The 16,581-nt window shown below is 33.0% G+C and overlaps 1 protein-coding gene across 2 annotated transcripts; it reads left to right on the top strand.

Moving 5' to 3' along the window:
- Positions 1-8,268: 8,268 nt before the first annotated feature.
- LOC145004489 (K(+) efflux antiporter 4-like) lies at positions 8,269-15,922 on the top strand. 2 transcript variants are annotated; one of them, XM_078963419.1, is made up of 21 exons: positions 8,269-8,721; positions 9,012-9,055; positions 9,929-9,987; positions 10,162-10,240; positions 10,351-10,412; positions 10,531-10,606; positions 10,776-10,850; positions 10,966-11,037; positions 11,133-11,216; positions 11,534-11,602; positions 11,700-11,777; positions 11,860-11,948; positions 12,766-12,862; positions 12,970-13,023; positions 14,633-14,728; positions 14,801-14,989; positions 15,070-15,147; positions 15,208-15,252; positions 15,342-15,431; positions 15,536-15,617; positions 15,704-15,922. In XM_078963419.1, exons 1-20 carry the CDS (start codon positions 8,496-8,498, stop codon positions 15,614-15,616), a joined length of 1,743 nt encoding a protein of 580 aa, XP_078819545.1. In that variant the 5' UTR covers positions 8,269-8,495; the 3' UTR covers position 15,617; positions 15,704-15,922. The 2 variants fall into 2 exon arrangements, with proteins under 2 accessions (XP_078819545.1, XP_078819544.1); XM_078963418.1 differs by having other exon boundaries at positions 15,536-15,592.
- The last annotated feature ends 659 nt before the right edge of the window (positions 15,923-16,581 follow it).

Here is a 16,581-nt window from a genome sequence, read left to right on the forward strand (position 1 = left end):
AATGATACGTAAAGAAACAATGAGATATACACCTATAAATGATCAAATTTCAGTTTCACCTTTTTAAAATACTCCAACCATTTGATGTTGTCATATACAGTGACTATCTAAGACTAGATTGAGAACCTCGAGTAACCACTGGGATTCAAGTATTGATAGATATGTATACTTTCACAATCAAGTAAAAAAAATCAATATTTTTAGATTATACGATACTTTTATATAAGTTAAACTAAATGGAAAATAAACTTACTCGATTAATAATGTCCGACAAGACTGTACATTGGTCCCATTTGAAGAGTTTCCTTATCACATATTTTTTAAAATATCCACCACATGTAGCTGCTTTAAACATATACATCAACGAAATAATTATTTGTATCTAAAAAATATAAATTAAACTCATTTATTGGTAAATTCTTGTTCCTAGACTAAAAATGTTCATCAACTATGAAATTCTCGAATAAACCAATAATTAAGATAACTCAACATTTAGGCTAGAAATAGTTAAATAACTCGCTCGATTACTGCCATTTCCTATGAAGATTCTTCCATCGATAATTTGAAATCGTGGGTGAGTGGTTTTGATACGATAATACAAAAGGTTTTGAGCAAGTAGCCAAAATGATACTTAAAATAAGGGTGACAACATTTATTGTATTTTGCAATCCACATGGTCAAAATTGCGAAAAGCATAATTATTTCCATATAACACTGGAAATGTGGTTATTTTGTTCAATAGGGACACCCGAATTGGTAATGTTTGTGTAATAAGAAATGTCTTAAATATTTGTAACCAAATGAGTTAAAGTTGATTTAAATAATTTCACTAAAATAAACATAAAAGTTTGGTGTTGTCTCATGCATGTAAAGGCACATTTATCTAGAACTTAACAAATTAATGACCAAAAAACTGTGAAATGTTCATTATCACAAGACACGTTTATTGGATAATTAAATCTGAACTTATTACCTATGCACTTTATTCTTCGCGATGACATGTCTTCACATTTCGTATCAAATCTTGTATTTTTTTTTTGAACTGGCAAATTTTATTAAAACATCCAACCTAGCAAGATGCTAGGGAGGAGATGGAGAACTTTTATAGTTTTACATGTTACAAGATTACATGTTTATATTTTCTTTTTCCCTATGCAACCATTGAAAAGACATATTTAATGAACATCGGTATCTATTCGTGACGCAACTATAATTACTAGCATGATAATATAACTTATTTAAGGATGTGCTACATAATTAATACTATAATCAACATTCTATAATTGTTAAAAATATGTGCATACAATTCAAACAAATTAGAAAAGAGACACATGCCCTACAAATTAGGAAAGAGACACATTCCCTTAAAACATTCACAATGCATTGAACTCCATAAAGTTTAATGGATTGCTACATTATCATTCTAAAATTCATACAACTCTATTATTATATACTCTACAATGCATTGAACTCTATAAAGTTCAATAGAATGTTACAAAATATAATTTATAGTAAATATTTAAGAATTAAAACTTTCCTTTTTCTCATTGAAGAGTTTAATGGTCATTGAACTTCAAATCCATTGAATGTCAATGTGGCATCTCACAATGGTTGAGTTTCATCCATTGAATGACACATGGATTTGCCACCTCATTCAACTCTCCAATTGAACTCACCATTGTGAATGTTGTTAGACACATGTAAGAATTATTAACTATTAAAAATATTATCATAATTAAATATAAATACATTAATTATACGAAATATTATCATAATTATATATAAAATACATTAATAATCTCCATAATTAATAAGATTTTCTAATATATGCCCTAAGGACACATATAAGAAACATTTTATATTTAATTATGATAATATTTATTATTAAGAGATTTTTCTAACATGTGCCCTTAAGGCATATATAAAAAGTATTATTTATAAAAAATATTATCATATAATTAAATGTAAAATACATTAATTACAATAAATATTAACAATAAGCTAAAACCCACGCAAACAATAATGTATTTTTGTTACAAGATAAGTGTAAAAAGAACGAAATACTTCAATCTACCCAGCTTCCAACACCTAGTCTACTTCTGTAATAACACCATACATGAAAAATACTAATGGTGGTATAGGTAGACATTCTAATTTTGGTGGTATAGGTGGACATTCTAATTTCCATGTACTTATGAATTCTTCTAGTGATTATCCTAAGAGGACTATGAAAATATGTTGGAAAGAATTTTAACTATATTGAATCCACAACTAGGCGTGTATATCCTTTTTTTCTCTTATTTTTACCCTTATCCTAAGAGGACTATGAAAATATGTTGGAAAGAATTTTAACGTTGCAAAAATTGATGCTGTGTTACATGTACGAATCACTACTGAGTTAATAACTTTTAGTCTTTATGATTATAAACCATCTTGTAATGTTCCAAAAATACTAATAAAAATTTTCATTTTCAAACCATCTAATCCATAAAAACATTTATTCAAAATCAATCATAGTAAAATGTATCTCCCAAACATCAGATTAAAATGGTAATAATCATTGCGGAAAAAGCCATCAGGAGATGATGTGCAGTGTAACATCCCGAAAATACGACTCAAAATTTTCATTTTTAAGTTTACCAAATTCACAAACACAAAACATCATTGATTCCAAAACCATGAAAACACAAGATAATTATAGTGTATAATCAAGACAACTCGTAGAAAAACATTGTCAGAGTATAAGTCACAAAATCTCTACTACGGAAAATCATAGTGTGATGTGACGTGATCAAGCCAATCACTTCCCTTTCAAGCTGGAAGTACCCGAAACACAAACCGAAACAGTAAACATAAAACTTAGTGAGTTTTCCCCACCATACCGCATACAACACCAACATACTATCAGACATATCTAGGTGTCCGACCTACCCTGCTGAGCATATCTGGGTGCTCGACCTACCCTGCTATGCATATCTGGGTGTCCGACCTACGTTGCCGAGTATATCTGGGTGCTCAACCTATCCTGCCAAATATATCTGGGTGCCCGACCTACCCTCCAGTTTATTTCAACCGGTTACGGGGTCTATTTCACCCCTACAACTACCACATAATAACATACACAAATCACATAATCATCAAGCAATACGTAAACAATGATAATTATCACACAGACAACCATCATATTATGCAATAAATAAAGGGTCGACATTGGTGCCTTCGACCCGTAACACTCACGAATGGAGACTCACCTCAACTGTGAATGTCAAATCGTACTCTGTGGATAACTTGGGACTCCTTTCCCTATAGCACAACAAATTTCCTAATTAGTCATTGGATCTAAACCTAAACCCAAGGTCCAAACCCTACTTCATATCCTAAGGCAAAGGTTCCCTAATCTTTGCCTTATTGTGCCTCTTCCTCCTAAGGCCCAACTTTTAAAATAAAAATGTCCAAGTCTAACCAACTAAGCTTTAAGGCCCAATAAGACCCAATACTATAAAATCCTAGGCCTAGGCCTATAGGCCTTAGTCCACAAGTAGGCTTAAGGCCCAACAATTCCAATCCCAAGATCCTATAGCCCAAAAACCACTTTTGATCCACTGCATGCATACACGCGGCGTACTTAGCATGTACACTGGCCTTGACCAGATACAGGAGGCCGACCAAGTACGTGCAACGTACCAAGGAGTACGCTGAGTGTATTGGCCAACTATCTTAAGGACTTTCTTATGACTTAATCCATTAAGTCCTAACATCCACAACATAATTCCAGACCTCTAAAAACGTCCTAAACCATAAAGTTATAAACTTCATGCTTTTAAATGCATGGATGGGGATTAAGACACAAATTAAGTCCATAAGCTCGCTCAGTTGCTATCTAGCACTTGCATGGTCGAGGCTAAACCATCAAGGTCTGATTTTTATGGCTCCAAACACCTCCAAGAGCCTAAAAGGACAACTCATATGAACCGAAACTTCTAAAACTCAAGGAACTTCAACTATAGGACCAAATAATCCATTTAGCATTCAAAGTGGGAATATTTGTACCCATTAATCATGATATAAACTATCATTTTGAAGGGTTAGTACTAACGCACCATGTTTCTTATGGTTGCTATCGATAAAACCACCAAATAATCCACTTTATCATTCAAAGTGGGAAGACGTAGATTTTGGACACCTCATAATAATTTCATAGAAGTTTATGACATGTATCAATGATATTGAAGTGTTGGTCATAGTTTCCAATAAGGCTGCTTCCATTAACCTTGTCATTAAAAGGGTATTACCATTCGTACATCGCAAATTTTGTTGCCACTATTTATCCATGAATTTAGAATTAAAGTCAAGAAAAGAATAAGGCCATTTATAGATGTTTCAGAAGACATGTAAAATTTTTATAGTATCAGACTTTGATAAACATATAGTTATGTTACGAAGTATTATACCTCAAGCATGTCAACAACTTGACAAACTTATATATGAAAATTAGACAAGGTCGTACTTTTCTAAGGTACATTATAATATAATGATGTCCAAGAGTGCCAATTATTTATGCACATTAACTAAACATGCATAAATATAATAAATCATTATGGTTATTGATTTTTTCTCCAACCAGTGGTATTTTAAATGCCGATAAAATGAGAGATAAAAATAAATGTATATACACGAATGATATGGTTTACTTGTATGAATAACGGATTTTGTCATTACATCTAACAAAACTGAAAGGGAATCGTACGAAATGTATATATATGATAAAGTAAAGAGGAGACTTATGTGTCACCAACAAAGTTTTTTATCGTCTTGAAGACCACTTATTTGAAATATGTGACCATCATAAAAAAGCGACATTGTTCCGACTTACCTTGTAGTCATCTGACAATGTTGTTAAGCTCAAATATTATGAGAATGTAGTAAAAATTTCATGCTCATGTTTTATTACTAATTCAGTCAACATATAAAGTGATAATGAATCATGTTACATATCTCTTCGAATGAGAGACGTAGGAAGTGATGATAATTCGACCACCATTAATGGAAAAACATCAAGCCATTTGGCTACGTAACATTGCTTATATACCATCATAAGGAGAGTAAAAACAAGAGAAAACATGTAGCCATCTCCATAATGGCACATAATTGTCTTGGTTCCCGTATACATTACCAATCATTTTTAAGAAAATAAGAAATAATAGGGAATATATTAAAAGATTCGATATGGGAACACAAAACAAAATATATTAGGAGAATAAAATCATCTAAGATATGAAAAATCGATTCAAATCTCACATTTCCTACTCTTAAGATTAGTTTTCCAAGTGTCATGCACTCAAATTATGGAATAGTATAGAGCCAGATTCATTTTTGAGACTCTCGGTGTAATGTAACATTTTAGAGAAAAGGAGAACTTGAGTACCATGAACCATATGATCAAGACTCATTCTAACCTATCTTTGTTTCCATTAGTTGTGCAACAAACTATAATTAGTACCATGACATTCTAGTTACTTTTTATAATATCAATAACTATAACCACTATATATATATATATATATATATATATATATATATATATATATATATATATATATATATTCTTACATTTAGTGAACATTTGTGCCCATTAATCATGATATAAACTACCATTTTGAAGGGGTAGTACTTACGCACCATGTTTCTTATGGTTGTTATCGGTAAACCAACCAAATAATCCATTTAACATTCAAAGTGGGAAGACATAGAATGTGGGCACCTCAAAATAATTTTATATAAGTTTATGACATATATCAATGACATTGAACTCTTGGTCATAGTTTCTAATAAGCTTGCGTCCATTAACCTTGTCATTAAAAGAGTATTACCATACACACATCGCAAATTATTTTGCCACTATTTGTCCATGAATTTAGAATTGAAGTCAAGAAAAGAAAGGCCTTTATATATGTTTCAGAAGACATGTAAAAATTATATGATATCAGACTTTGATAAACATATGGTTATGTTACAAAGTCTTATACCTCAAGCGTGTCAACAACTTGACAAACTTATATGTGAGAATTAAACAAGGTTGTACTTTCCTAAGGTACATTATAATATAATGATGTCCAAGAGTGCCAATTCTTTGAGCACATTAACTAGACATGCACAAATATAACAAATTATTATGGTTGTTGATTTTTTCCCCAAGTAGTGGTATTTTAAATGTCAATAAATGAGAGGTGAATATAAATGTACATACATGAATGACATGGTTTACTTGTATGGATAAAAGGATTTTATCATTACATGCAACAAAACTAAAAAGGAACTGTACCAAATGCATATATATGATAAAGTAAATAGGGTACTTATGTGTTTACCAACAAAGATTTTTTTTTTTCATCTTGAAGACCACTTATTTGAAATATGTGACTATCATAAAAAAGTGTTACATATATACATCTCACATATACTTGTAAAAAGTGGCACTATTCCAACTTACCTTGTAGTCATCTAACAACGTTGTTAAGCTCAAATAATACGAGAGTGTTGTAGTAAATTTTCATGCTCATGCATTATTACTAAAGTATATCCGTCAACATATAAAGTGATAACGAATCCTGTTACACATCTCTTCGAATGAGAGATATATGAAGTGATGATAATTCGACCATCATTAATGGAAAAACGTCAAGCCATTTGGCCACGTAACATTGCTTTTATACGATAACATGTAACCATTTCCATGAAGGAACATAGTCATCTTAGTTAAATGTATATATTACTAGTAGATATATTAATGCATGGTTTCTCTAGCAAAAGCTTCTAACAACCAGACATCATGTTGCTTTCTTACGTTTGATTTTTAATAAATAACCTATAAAGTGGAGATTTTATTACCGATTTGTAGTTTGTCATCAAAATAAAGAATATGATATTTACTATTATAAAGTTTCTTATAAAAAATATAAAAAACATGTTACATAATGTAGACATTTTTATTAATGTTACAAAATTTTTAAATTAACGAGAACGATACAAGTATATGGGACACTCAGACTTGTTACGGACTTGAAAAACTTAAATCATACTAGTCTTATGTGACTATGATTTAAGTTCATGTTAATTCAGGTCAATGTAATCCATATCTCTAAATGTGGAGACAAAATATACATGATTTCAACTTTGTAAACTTGTTAGTTGAATTCATGGTAATCAAGACCTATGATATGCTACTAAAGACAAATCATCGAAGGTCCACGAGTGTCGATACCGATATAGGGATTTCTAAAGTACGTATATTGCTCAACAAAACACTTAAATCAAGAAATAAAGTATGAGACAATATTACCAACAATATTACATTGTTTAACCTCCATGCATGCCACTCAAATTCTATTGATGGTGATAAATTGATGACATTGCACATTTCATTTTGTTTACACACATCACCTCACAAATCACTACATTGAGAAATTAAGTCTGATGCAGTGTTCTGTGTTGTTCACAACATTACTTCATCCGATCACCAAAAATGTTACTTCTGATTATGCAGATGAAGGTAACAAAAGGGATCGTTGTGACTGATAAAACACTACAGTTAACCACACAAGAATGATGATTATCTTCATGAGCTACATTTAAAATACAACATGATATGAAAACAACCATTCTTCGCAACAATAATGTGGAAAACAGAATCCGAAGTCAATGGTTTCTTCTCGAGTTGTGTATATGAGAGCGGAATCTATGAATTTAAAAACATTTAAATTAACAAGTGAATACTTAGTTGTTGTGACATTATGTTTTTCCACAATATTAGAAAAAACTTTGCTCGTAATAATTTCATTGTGTATTCGTGTTAACGTTGAAAGGGGATAATGTAAAATATTTGAATTTATAATTGGAAATATGATTTTGAATTCATGGCCAAATATTCATGTTCAAGGTGTGTGAACTTCTAATACGGACATTGGAATATGAAACCATGAATTTACAGTTTAGTTGTCCATTTTATTTTAACTATTATGATATTACTGAATAATATGTTCTTCGTATATGAGACCACAAATGGTATAAATGACCATATAGTTTTAGTTTTTTTCATGACTTTATGAATAATATATATTTATTTTAGTTAAATAGTATGGTTTATTTTAATGAATAACTTTATAATTAATATAAGTTTAATAATTTAATAATTTTGATGAAGTATTTGGAACTTTTTGTAAGTTTTTAGCCTTGTCCCTTGTCTATTATCTCAAAAGCTTTTACCTACAAGAGGGGCCAACCCTTTGCGTCAATTGAGAAGCAGTGGTGGCATAAGAAACACTTCACCCGATCCACCGCTGCACGCCAGAAGCACTGAAGTCCCTTTCTGTACTTCCCACTCCGCCACACTCCGCCCTTCCCCTGTAACTTCTCTCTCCTCTCCGCCGCCGGTGACTATTCCATTTCATCACTATAGTCTTCTCGCTGACTTTATCATCTCTCTCTACAACATCACAATGTTGCGAAAATCACTTCTCCGTCTCTTCTTCCTCTTCCTCCTTGTCGATCTTCTCTGCTTTATGTGTTTACTTGCCGCCGAAGATTCGTTTATTTTCAACGAAGAGGCTAGCGTCGTCAATGTCACTGCTACCGGATCAAATAGATCTAAGGAAGATAGCTTTGCTGGCATGCTTGATCGTGCTCTTGAAAAGGAGTTTCCCGAGAATGATGAACAGTCCGATGGTTAGTTAGATCTCGAATTTTCTCTAAAATTCTGCTATTACTGCTAGGTTTAGTTGATTGTTTTTCTGATTTAGTTCGACACTGTAGAGAATCAGACGTTTTTAGTTTTTGAGCTATTTAGGGCAGGCATATAGGTACATTTCGAATTCATGTTATTTGTTTAGTTATACTAGGAAGTACGTGTGCGAATCATTTGAAATGTGAAGTTTTAATTGAAAATTTGTGCTATGCGTTGATGAAACGTAACTATGCAAAGCTCGTAACTGTTTTCTTTCTCTCTATCTGCTCAGGTACTGATCCTGGGAGCTTCAATAATAGTGTGGCAGGGCAACAGGTTAGTGATACGATCTTATGATTTGGAGTTCGTCATGTAAGTTTCAACCTTGTTGGCTAACCGATAGCCAATCAAATCTAGCGCATGAAATCCCACAACATGGTCTTTTCTGGACCATCAATTACCATTCCAATATCTATTATTTCTAAAGATAACCTTAGTTCTGACATTGTGACCTTTTATATCAACATCAATGTCTAAAATGACACTAGTGTTTCTAGGGTTTAAAAGAGATCATTATTGTTGGAGGGTACCAGTACTAACTGTCAGTCAGCTTAAACCTTTACCATGTATTGGAGTCTAGAAACACCTTGGATATTTATTTAACATTGAATGCCCCATCCATTAATGTATATGAACGTCAAGGTATGACCTTAATTTAGATTATTATTAGGAGTTGCTCCACATGTATTATGATTCCATCATTTATTAGTTTGGTCATTATTCTTGTTATGCACTTAATTAGCTGTTCTTCATTGGTTTCTGAAAAAGGTTTGACCTGTGAAATGGGTTACTTTGCAAATTCAAATGTATAGACTAGAGTGAAATGTGAAGTTCTACTGTCTATAAGATTTTTTTTTACTTTGTTGACCACTAGACCCTGTCTTCATTTCTCCCTCACATCAACATGTACAATCTTATCAAGAAAATATTATATGAAGTATGAACAAAAGGAATAGGGCCTAAATGATATGAAAAAGCTGATATATTCTAACTAATAAGTACAAATAGAAAGATGATGTTGAGAAAGGAGTAACAAAATTCTATCTACTTCATAAGCTCTTGGTTTTGCATGATATTTAGAATTCCTTTTCCTAGGAACAGAGTCAGTAGTGGTTTTTATCATTATTTCTGACACGCTTCACATGTCAGGCAGTTCTGGAAACTGTTGCTAGAGTCAAGTCGAAGAGAAATGACACCAAAGAGGATAAGTATGTCCTGTTTGTATATACTTTTTTCTTTACACAAAAACAGAGTGCACAACTGTAATACTTGTAGCTCTTTTAGTCTTATGTTAGGTTATGTTCAATTTGGATGAGAGATCATGAGAACAAATCGAAGTCAATAATCTAATATACCTGACCTTTATATCACTTGTTATTCAGGTCATTTCAGCTTCATGATGTTTTCAATTTGGATAATGAGAATCGTCCTGAAGATACACCAAGACTAATAGATAGCAAGGTAGTACTTTCATGCTTCCAAGTTTCACTTTTCTATTCAAATGGATGAAATCCAATTTCAATGTAAAGAAGTTGAATTTGTAATTTGTATTGGTGGAAATCTTTTCTCAGGACAATGTCTTTATCATGTCCAATCCCAAGTCTAAGTACCCTGTCCTACAATTAGACCTAAGGTATGTTTTTCTTTCCCACCCAATAAAACAATGATTCTTGTTTTTGTCTCTACACTTCAGATTTTTTATATATTTTTTAGCTAATCTGCTAATGTCTATTATTGTTGCTTTTTTGCAGATTGATATCTGATTTGGTGGTTGTCATTGTCTCTGCAACTTGTGGTGGCATTGCATTTGCTTGTGCTGGGCAGCCGGTCTGGTCATTATTAATGCTTTCTCAATTACTCTTTTTATTTGAAAAAAAAATATAACTCTTCCTTACACTTGGTGAATTTATTAATGGGGTTATGTTTTTTTTTAAGCATTAAACATAGAAGAACTCAAGAACCCTCTTTCATAATTCTAACATATGTCCTCATACAGGTTATTACAGGCTATTTGCTAGCTGGATCTGTGATTGGACCTGGGGGACTTAGCTTTGTTAGTGAACTGGTTCAGGTATGTCACTTCATCCATCTATTCACTTTCCACTCAGACAAAAATACCCTTCATGAATTTTTAAGTTAGATGACCATTTTGCCCTCATGGGAATTTTAATATCATCTTCATGCAGGTCGAGACAGTTGCTCAGTTTGGTGTCATTTTTCTTCTTTTTGCATTGGGCCTGGAGTTTTCATCAGCTAAGGTACCCCACCCCACCCTACCCTCCCTCCCACCCCACCCCACCCACACACACACACATTTACACACACTTAAATTCTCACTGTTACATAATTGCAGCTACGTGTTGTTCGAGCAGTTGCTGTTTTAGGAGGTCTACTCCAGATATTTCTTTTTATGTGCTTGTCTGGAGTAATTGCTGTGGTATGTATCTATTTTATCAAGTTTCTATGTTTTTTTTATTGAATTATTCAAGCCATTTATTTGATTTAGGACATTGCAGGAAATAGCAGTGTACTTTTTTACTATTTTTACCAATATTGGCTATGTACTTTATTTTTTTTTACCTGTTGTAGCAATATATTTAAATTTCTTCATCCATTTTGACAACAATACTAAAATCTTTTAACTATAATACCAATATACTTACTTTTTTTACACATGATAGCAACATACTTATGATTCCTTAAATATAAAAGCAAAATACTTACATGTCTTTATGCACTTGATTTCATTTGCAGTTATGTGGAGGTGAAGCTTCTGAAGGTGTATTTGTTGGTGCCTTCCTTTCCATGTCATCGACAGCAGTGGTAATTATATTTAATATATAACACATAATTAATTTATTCAATTCATTATTTTTTTAATTTTTTAGTATCATTATACCATTTTCTTGACATACAACAGGTGTTAAAGTTTTTGATGGAAAAAAACAGTATTAGCACTCTTTATGGACAAGTCACCGTTGGCACCCTCATTTTACAGGTATTTTTTTTGTTTTTTATTTTCCAACATTTATTGTTAAAGCAATTATTGAGAATAATAGACATTTTATTTTTTGTGCTAGGATTGTGCTGTTGGTTTATTATTTGCACTGCTTCCAATCCTTGGGGGTACTTCTGGAATTCTTGAAGGCATGTTATCTATGACAAAAACGTAAGTGAATAACTCCTCTTACCAATATATTGAAGAAAAAAATTCTATTATAGACTAAATTAAAAAATATGGTATCTGGTGTTTAGTGGAAACTATAGGTTCAGTCCAGTTTTGGATTTTGTTACATGGTTTGTCCTTGTGGTTTCATTTTGTTGCGGTTTTGGTCCCCCCGTAGTTAGAAATCAAATGGTAAAATCATGTCAGATTACTATTTTGCCCTCATTTTTACTTTTGATTTCTAACAGTGTTAGTTGGAAGGGACTAAAACCTCAACAAAATGAAACCACAAGAACGACCCATGCAACAAGATCCAAAGTTGGACTGAATCTGTAATTTTCAATATACCACAGGGACCATTTTTGTAATTCACTCAATTCTTTACATGCAAAACTGTACTAAAGTCATATATACCACATACGCCATGGATATTCATGCACTATATAGCGTCCTAAATTACTCACATTTAAACCAAATTAAACTTTGGAGCAAATTACATTTTCAGTCAATGATTATAGCTGATTTTTCCACTTTGATCCCATATATAATTTTGGTCCTTATTTGTGGTTTTTGGTCCCTTTTCTGAGTAAAATTACTATTTTTGGTACCAAAATTGCAAAAATCAGGTATACTCATGGACCAAAAAGAGTCGTTTGATTTGGAACAACTGAACAAGGACCAAAAACTATTCAAGAACCTCAAATGGGTATGAAAATTGCTTGAGAAAACTTTTTGGTACCAAAATTGCAAAAACCAGCTATACTCAGGGACCAAAAATGTAATTTACTCTCAACTTTGTAACAACTTTTGTTGTTATCAGGTTGGTGACTTTAATCACGTTCTTGGCTGTTCTATCAATATTATCACGCACTTGTATACCTTGGTTTCTTAATCTTATGATAAGCCTATCATCCCAGGTACTCACTCACATTTCTCTTTATTTTATTTCCTAAAATATTCAAAATTGTCTTTATTTTTTTCATTAATTATAATTATAATATTATATCATTCACAAAATGTGCAGACAAATGAACTTTATCAGTTGGCATCCGTCGCTTTCTGCTTGATAGTTGCATCGGTTAGCTTCATTACTATTTTATCCGATAACATTTTTGGTCCCCAAGTGTAGTTCATTTTTGCAATTTTGGTCCCTGAGTATAGTAAAATGACTACTTTTGGTCCCAAGTATAGCTGATTTTCACCTTTGATCCCAAAAATTAATAAGAGAACTTTTAAGGACCAAATTTGCAAAAACCGACTATACTAAAGGACCAAAAATGTAACTTACTCTTTACTTTTCTTTCTTTATATATTATTTAGAGTAAATTACACGAATCGTCCCTCGTGCATGTGCCAAAGTGCACGTTCAATCCCTATTTTTAAAAATTAACTCGGACCGTCCCTTGGATGTTTTAAACTTGCACGCTTGATCCCTCGTTGGATTAAATTTACACACTTCATCCCTTACCATATTTAAAATGACTATACTACCCTTACTATTCTATTTTAATTTATTTATAATTCATTTTATATATAGAAAATAGAAATTACAGCTCCTATATCTATCACCCTTTTCCTCTTCCTCTCATCATGAAACATCCTCACCGCCACCTACCGAACCACCACCACCGACGACTACCTCCGACACCATATCACCGCTTACCGCCATCAATGGACCACAACCCCTTCTTTCTCCCTATCTCTCCTTTCTTTTCTCTGATGTGAGTGCTAACTCTTCAAGCCTTCACCTTCATGAAACCCAGCACCGTCACCACCACCTCCTTCACCGGTCGTCGGTAACCTCTAGGCCGTCATCGCTACCATTCTTCTCCGGTCCAGATCTCCTTAAAGAACCACCGTTTACCTCCAGCAAGAACTTTTTGTTTTCACTTTCAAAAATGAACCCTATAACTTAAGCTTCAAAAAGATGAGATTGGAAATGAAAATCGGCACCAGAGCTTTAGATTCAAAGTATCAAAGAAGAAGACGGGGAGAGGTATTGTTCAGCGGAGGTGAATGTGTTGAAATCGAACCATCATAACACTGATGTTGTCCCCAACGTGCTTCAAGAAAACCCTCACTCAGGTACTACACCTTGTCGCCTTCTACACCTTGTCACCTTCTGGATCTGCAACACCCCCGATTGGAATTCTGAAGAAATCAGCTATGTCGATTGGTAGTTGCTGCTAGGTTTATCGAACGAAAAAATATAGGGTTTTTTGGGAGGCGATTAGTGGTGGTTTTGATTTGGTTGGTTCACGATCGGAATAATGGAGTCGGTCGGAGATGTTGCAAAAGTCGCCGGCGGGGTGTTAACTGTAGATAGGAGAGGAGATGCACTGAAGAAGAAAAGGGGCGAGGGGGCAACCAGACGAGTTATCAACGTATTTAGTGGCTATTTCTTTTTTTAAAAGGAAATAATAATTATTTTATAATAAATAAATCAACATATAATTAATAAATAACAAATAATTAAAAAAAATAAATCAAAAAGGAAATAAATAAGGGCAAAATGGTCTTTTTATATCCGGAGGGATGAAGCGTGTAAGTTTAAAACTAACGAGGGACGATCCGAGTTAATTTTTTAAAATAGGGACTGAACATGCCTTTTGGCACCTGGACGAGGGACGATTCGTGTAATTTACCCTATTATTTACTTACAGTAAGTTATTGTATGATTGGATCAGTGTAGTGACAAGTTAGGTCTAAGCCTTGAACTTGGTAGCTTTGCTGCTGGAGTCATGATTTCAACAACTGATCTCGCCCAACATACTCTCGAACAAGTAAATTCAACTCAAAATTCCGGCTTTCTATTTCTTAAAAAATATATTTAAATATTATTTAATTTATTTCAGGTAGAACCAATCCGCAATTTCTTTGCTGCCCTTTTTCTTGCAAGCATTGGGATGCTTATTCATGTCCAGTTTCTCTGGAACCACATTGACATATTACTAGCAGCTGTCATTCTGGTGGTGGTTATCAAAACCTTTGTAGTCGCCACTGTAGTCAAAGGATTCGGTTACACCAACAAAACCGCCCTTCTTGTAAGCCCTTGTGTGTCTGTGTGTGTGCGTGTTTTATTTTTATTAAAAAAACAAACCTTGACAAAAAAAAATTAATGTAGGTCGGAATGTCACTTGCACAAATTGGTGAATTTGCTTTTGTTCTCTTAAGCCGTGCGTCTAATCTTCATCTAATTGAGGTAATATTACAAATTTGTCCCTAATCATATTCGGTTGTTAACGATTCCCTTTTCTTGTAGGGAAAATTGTATCTACTGCTTCTTGGTACAACGGCTCTCAGCTTGGTATGTAAATTGTAGAGAGTTGGTGAAATGACGAAATTGCCCTCGTGTTGTTACGTGATTATTTATTTATTTATTTATTTATTGTGCAGGTAACAACGCCTTTTCTTTTTAAGCTGATTCCGGCGGTTGTTCATCTTGGAGTATTGTTACGTTGGTTCTCACCTGATATGCCAACAGAGGTGATTAATGATTAATGATAAATATTTATTCTGTATTCTCATAAATATTTAATTAATAAAAAATTTTGTATGTTTTTTTTTTTTTTTTTTTCTTTTTCTTATAGATGCTATTTAAAGGAGAGTTGATGCGTTCAGACACTGCTAAGCGTATTAGTTTGATGGTAGACGTCTCTCATGATTTATAATGTAATTAACATTTTTTTAACTATGAAATTACTAAAATAGACATGTGAGGCTATACATATAATATGGTCTGATACTTGTTGGGACAGGTACAGAAAGAGTCGGCAATGAGCTTGAAGGAACAAGTCTAATCCCCCTACGACTACAAGTAAGAAAGAAAGAAAGGTAGTCATATACTGATTGACACTACACTACACTACACTATGTACATATATAGATATACCCACCAAGGATAATTCTGATTTGAGATTCTTAATTACTTTGTAGAAATTGTTGATTTTGTAATGTAGTTTAACTAGTGTTTCTAATGCTTTTGTTTTCTTCTTAATGGTGTGAAACCATTGACACGATCAATTACACAAGAACATAAAATCTCTTAGGACTTGATAAATTGATCTCTCTCAAGTGAATGAGAATTTGATCACGAATGTATATGTATAGCGTGAACATCATGGAATAATTGTTGCCAGGAGCTGAACAAGTTGAGACAAGCTTTGAACACCTTCCTTGAGCTAACAAGTTAAAACCACCACGATCAACCGACCTTGATGACTACTACCAAAACAACATATATTGGAAAATGGTAACTCATTGTGTTGATAAGGCATTCAAAATGCATTGAATTCAAAAAAGTTCAATCGATTGACACAACATTATCTACTGCTCAATATAACTCTATTAAATTTATTTATTTCCAAAATATATTGAACTCTATCAAGATTAATGGAACATATTTTAAAGATTTGTTAAAAAATTAGAGAACTTTTTTTTCCCATTGAAATCCAAATCAATTGAATGCCATGGTGGCATCTAACAACGGTAATGTTTCATCTATCGAATGACAACTAGATTTGTCCTATCGTTGAAATCTTTTAGCGAGCCATGCATTGTGAACCATGCATTGTGGATGTTCTAATACTTATAGTTACCAATAAGCTAATGAATGACTTGAGCCATAGACTTGGCC

The sequence above is a fragment of the Lactuca saligna genome, chromosome 7 (genome assembly GCF_052625555.1).
Source record: "Lactuca saligna cultivar CGN05327 chromosome 7, ASM5262555v1, whole genome shotgun sequence".
NCBI lineage: Eukaryota > Viridiplantae > Streptophyta > Magnoliopsida > Asterales > Asteraceae > Lactuca > Lactuca saligna.

What these genes read in the sequence shown, in the direction of transcription:
- LOC145004489 (XM_078963418.1), top strand. Translation starts at nt 8,496, where the DNA reads ATGTTGCGAAAATCACTTCTCCGTCTCTTCTTCCTCTTCCTCCTTGTC. An exon ending in TTGCTTGTGCTGGGCAGCCG is followed by an intron (nt 10,607 to 10,775) that starts GTCTGGTCATTA and finishes GTCCTCATACAG; the next exon opens with GTTATTACAGGCTATTTGCT. An exon ending in GTACAACGGCTCTCAGCTTG is followed by an intron (nt 15,253 to 15,341) that starts GTATGTAAATTG and finishes TTTATTGTGCAG; the next exon opens with GTAACAACGCCTTTTCTTTT.